The sequence below is a fragment of the Sapajus apella genome, unplaced genomic scaffold (genome assembly GCF_009761245.1).
Source record: "Sapajus apella isolate SASKATOON/1434 unplaced genomic scaffold, GSC_monkey_1.0 scaffold942, whole genome shotgun sequence".
In the NCBI taxonomy this organism is placed as follows: domain Eukaryota; kingdom Metazoa; phylum Chordata; class Mammalia; order Primates; family Cebidae; genus Sapajus; species Sapajus apella.
Genome location: NW_022437868.1, coordinates 9,366 through 14,688, shown reverse-complemented (window position 1 = coordinate 14,688; position 5,323 = coordinate 9,366). Strand labels below are relative to the sequence as shown.

At 51.9% G+C, this 5,323-nt stretch overlaps 1 protein-coding gene across 1 annotated transcript in view; it reads left to right on the top strand.

The window, feature by feature from the left end:
• Positions 1–4,733, top strand: part of LOC116546470 (ATP-dependent 6-phosphofructokinase, platelet type-like) — a 13,226-nt gene extending 8,493 nt beyond the window's left edge. The window contains exons 7-9 of the mRNA XM_032272721.1: positions 1,438–1,508; positions 3,352–3,439; positions 4,438–4,733. Coding sequence (XP_032128612.1) covers positions 1,438–1,508; positions 3,352–3,439; positions 4,438–4,629 — 351 coding nt within the window. The 3' untranslated portion in view covers positions 4,630–4,733. The remainder of the gene's footprint in view (positions 1–1,437; positions 1,509–3,351; positions 3,440–4,437) is intronic.
• The last annotated feature ends 590 nt before the right edge of the window (positions 4,734–5,323 follow it).

The following is a 5,323-nucleotide window of genomic DNA, read 5'->3' as shown; positions in this document are numbered from 1 at the left end:
GGGTGAATGTGTGTGTCCCCCCAGGTGAGGACGGGACTGGGGATGCCCGGGTGAATGTGTGTGTCCCCCAGGTGAGGACGGGACTGGGGATGCCAGGGTGAATGTGTGTCCCCCGGTGAGGACGGGACTGGGGATGCCGGGGTGAAGGTGTGTCCCCCGGGTGAGGACGGGACTGGAGATGCCGGGGTGAAGATGTGTGTCCCCCGGGTGAGGACGGGACTGGAGATGCTGGGGTGAAGGTGTGAGTCCCCCGGGTGAGGATGGGACTGGGGATGCAGGTGTGTGAGTGAGATTCTGTCTCAAATAAAGAAAAAATAGAGTAGGGTGGGAAGAGGAGACCCCCACCCAGGAGACTGAGGAGTGGCAGGCAGGTAGGGTGCAGACACCCGCCAGCATCCCTGGGAACCACCCATCCACCTTCCACCACTGGTGATGCCCTTTCTCCACTGGCCCAGCCACCCACGTCTCAGCAGCAAGAACCGGATGAGGAACTGTTCTGTCCTGGGTAGATTCTGCTTTCCCTGTCTTTGTTGTTCAGGCCTGTGAAGATTAATTGGCCTAAAACAGCTATTTACTTTAGAGAAATACTGCCTTCAAAACCGATTTATATGGTTCTGTCAACTTGGAGATCTTTATTTTAGATCGTGTGTGTGTGTGTGTATCTGTGTGTGTGTACACCTTGTACAATATTTACCTTTTGATATAGAATGATCTTTTTTCTAATGTAATTTACCTGAAGATTGCATGCAACATAGCAGTGCGTCCACCAGATCTGTGAACTTACCCAGAATCTCGTCATCGGAAGCTGTGGAGCTGGGGTTCAAGCCCCGCGGGTTCTCCTCCCGAGGGTTCTCCTCCCGCAGGTTCTCCTCCCGCGGGTTCTCCTCCCGAGGGTTCTCCTCCCGCGGGTTCTCCTCCCGAGGGTTCTCCTCCCGCGGGTTCTCCTCCCGAGGGTTCTCCTCCCGCGGGTTCTCCTCCCGCGGGTTCTCCTCCCGCGGCCTGTGCTGTTCTCGCAGCGGCATCCTCTTTCTGCAGTTACCTCAGTTTGCTTAGTAATCTATCTGTTTTCTTATTTTTCTCCCTAGTTTGTAAGAAAAGAAATTTTCCCTTAATCTTTTACCAGTTTAGAAACCATGTTACTTTTCTTTTACTGGCCAGTGGCGGGATTTGGGGAGCTGACGAACCTCACGTGGCTGGGGGGTGAGGTGCAGAGGCCCCGGCAGGCAGGAAGCAGCCGCCCTGCTGTTGTTCATGAGTTGTTGACTTCGGACTCTTCTCGCCTTGATTGATCCAGGCATCGCTCTAAGAGCTGTCTCATACGCCTCACGAATCTTTACAGGAATGCAGCCTGTTGAAAAGCACAAAAAATTATTTAGCACCTTCTAACTTGCCTTTCTTTGTTCGCTTTAGCTGTTTCATTCTGTGTTTGCACATTAGATCAAAGAAATCGGCTGGACAGACGTCGGGGGCTGGACTGGCCAGGGAGGCTCCATTCTCGGGACAAAACGGTGAGTTCCAAATCTCAACTCTCCGACCTGCTTCTAAGGAGGAAGGAAGAGCCATGTCCTGGAGGACAATCGCTGGATGTCAACTCCAACTTTCGATTCCTGTAAAGGCGTTAAAGGAGGGGTGCAGGCCATTACCCCTCCTCCCTCCAGTGGAACTGTTCATGTTGCCGGGAGCTGGGGGTGCATCCCAGGGCTTGAGAGAGATGAGGAGGTAACTGGTGAACACCTTCCTCTCACTTGTATTTCCATTCATTTGAAGGGCCAACTGGTGGGCCTAAACCTCCCCGTGGAGGTCAATAAAGGTGAGGGAGTCACGGTGGCTCACGCCTGTAATCCCAGCACTTTGAGAGGCTGAGACAGGCAGATCGCCTGAGATCAGGAGTTTGAGACCAGCCTGGGCAATGTGGGAAACCCTGTCTCTACTAAAATACAAAAAATTAGCCGGGTGTGGCGGTGTGCGCCTGTAATCCCAGCTACCCGGGAGGCTGAGGCAGGAGAATTGCTTGAACCGGGGAGGCAGAGGTTGCAGTGAGCGGAGATCGTGCTACTGCACTCCAGCCCGGGCAACGGAGTGAGACTCTGTCTCCAAACAAAAACAGAGGGGGCCACGGAGCCTGGTGACGCGCTCTGAGCAAAGCCGAAGCAGTCTTGGTGGCAGGTAGCATTGGTGGGAACAGCTGCCCTGAGCGGCTGTGACCCAAGGCTCAGATTTCCACAGCCCAAGAAGGGACCCAAGGAATTCTAGTCTAAAATGTCTTTTTCTGACCTGCAGTAAGCCTCCACGTCCCGGCATCGCTGGGGATGATGGGGTTTTCTAATACAGATGAAGTCTCAGTTCTTCTCATCTTTGATCATGTCAGGGGTGCGAATATTAATATCTGTCATCACTACAGATTACATTCTAATATGGAAGGGAGATAGTTTTTGGCAGATAAAATAAATGATGGATTCCTCATAATTCCGGCTTTTTGTTCCAATGGAGTTAGCTGCCCCCCCAGCTGCTTTACAGCTGGGGCCCTGGTACTCCCAGCCACTGGTGGGGAGTCACAGAGCAAGAAAGCTCCCTGGACAGGAAAGCTCCAACTAGAGGCAGGTGCATCCCTCGGTGTGCATCCTGCGGCTGCCGGCCAGGGTGCTGCTCTCAAAAACCTAGAGCAGACTCGCTGGCTGTTCTGGGCTGGTCCTGCAGAGGCTTAAGAAACCTCACGTTAGGAGTGGCGTGGTTTTGCAGTTAGCTGCATCCACTGTGTGCTCCAATTGCCTGAACATTTTTGCACCACGGCGTCTTATAAATCTACCTAGAGTATACAAGGGCTTCTCCAGTCGGAAGCTTCGGGCGGGTTTGGGATGGGATCTCGGGAGGGGCACGGTCTGGTGTTGGACTTCTTGGTCATGTCATGTGACATCAGTGATAGCACGGGGGAGGGAGAGCAGATATGAGCAGATATGATTTTAAATGAGATCAGTAGTGGATACTGCATGTGTAAGTTATTTGGAAGCTGGAAATTCCCATTTAAACAATTGTTAATAATTATAGCTGTTATTATTTTCCTAGTCGGCAAGTAGAGTTCTTTTTAGGTCGAGGTATCAGTGGAAATGCTTTATTTCATTTTCTCATGAAAACACTGTTTTGAGGTCAGATTCCTGGTCATTCTGCCATCTGCCAGCCACAACAGCATGGGTGAAATGGCAACAGCAAACGTTCCCGGCTCCATACAACCACACGCTGGGGAGGGAGGCCGAGTGGGGAGCAGCATGGTTTCCCAGGGTTCCCGGCGTGCTGTCCTGCGGACCACCTGGAGCTTGGGGTGGCTGACATCATTCTCAATTTGGCCGTTTTCAGCGTTCTCCCGGGAAAGTACCTGGAGGAGATCGCCACGCAGATTCGCGTGCACAGTATCAACGCACTGCTGATCATCGGTGGATTTGAGGTACGTTCATTAGTGTTCCTCTCCTAACCCGCTTGTCAGTCTTGCAGATGTGAGCCGCACCCTGTGTTGGCTAAACATTAAGCTACGTGTTCGCTAGGGGCCACAGTCTGAGGTGACAGGTTCCCAGGCCCAGCTGCCACTGCAGAATTGTAGAATGGAAGAATAGCAGGTGGTAAGACATGGCCTACAAGTGATCCAGTTCCAATAAAGCAACTTAACCGAGAAGCAAAAGCTTGACCCCTGAACTGGGACTCACCTATTCAGTGAGCTCTTGATGAATTTCAGGTCTCTGGAGTAATTCTGTCTCTCAAATTCAGAGTCCAGTGGCTACTCAGAGAGTAAGGTAGTTATACCTATAATTTTGTTTAAAATCACATGCTGGACTGTAGACACTATTTTTTTTTTTTCTATTCATTGAAGATTAGTCCCATGGCAACCTTTCTGCTTACTTTTAGAAAAAGTAAGAGCCTGACGGGCATGGTGGCTCACGCCCATAATCCCAACACTTTGGGAGGCCGAGGCAGGCAGATCACTTGAGGTCAGGAGACCAGCCCGGCCAACATGGAGAAACCCTGTCTCTACTAAAAATGCAAAAATTAGCTGGGCTTGATGGCAGGCGCCTGTAATCCCGGCTACCAGGGAGGCTGAGGTAGGAGAATCGCTTGAACCCGGGAGGCAGAGGTTGCAGTGAGCTGAGATTGCACCACTGCACTCCAGCCTGGGTGATGGTGAGACTCAGTCTCAGAAAAAAAGTAAGAACCTCAGAAAGCAGACTCTGCCCCATGCATGAGAAGGTTAGTCTTCTAACTGATCGTGTCCTGCTCCCTTCGTGCCTAGAACCTGCTGGTCCTCGTGTGTGGTCTTAACGCGACTTTGTTGATCTTGTTGGCTTCACACCACCCCAGTGTGCTCCCTGTGTGCTGTGCCGGAGGCTCTCCCAGCAAGACCCGCCTCCCCCGCTTCCCTCTCGCCCCACAATTCCCACGCTTGTCTGACAGGCCTACCTGGGACTCCTGGAGCTGTCAGCCGCCCGGGAGAAGCACGAGGAATTCTGTGTCCCCATGGTCATGGTTCCCGCCACTGTGTCCAACAATGTGCCCGGTTCCGATTTCAGCATCGGGGCAGACACAGCTCTGAATACTATCACCGACGTAAGTCTGTGCACGCACCACGAGGCTGGCGCTGGCTGATGCTAACCCCAGGGCCCCAGCCCTTTTTATCTACCAGTGTGCTAGAAACGGCCTTTTACAAATACCCTGAATGCCGGGTGTGGTGGCTTTACACCTGTAATCCCAGCACTTTGGGAGGCTGCGGCAGGTGAATCACAAGGTCAGGAGTTCGAGACCAGCCTGACCAACAAGGTGAAACCCTGTCTCTACTAAAAATACAAAAAAAATTAGCTGGGCATGGTGGCTCAAGCCTATAGTCCTAGCTACTCAGGAAGCTGAGGCAGGAGAGTCACTTGAATCCAGGAGGCAGAGGTTGCAGTGAGCCGAGATCATACCACTGCACTGCAGCCTGACGACAGAGCAAGACTCCGTCTCAAAAAAATACATACAAATAACCTGAATGAGAGCTTCTCATTCTTTTTTTCCCACCTAGAAAAGGATCTTTTCTAGACTGAAAATGTTTGATCTCATTCCCAAAAGCTTTACCACCTCTTCTTCTGTCTGGCCACCAGGGGCATGTAGTGTGGCTGAGACTCAGGGAGTGCCCGTGAGCACCTGCAGCCCGGAGGAGCACTGGGTGCTGTCTCCAGAGATGGCCCAGCATTAAAACTTGCTCTGCATTTTGTATGTTTCTGTGCTGGGCCTAAATTTCCTTTGTGCTTCCAATACCTGCTGTGATGAACCCCTGCCTTGATGCTGAGGGTAGAAATGGAAC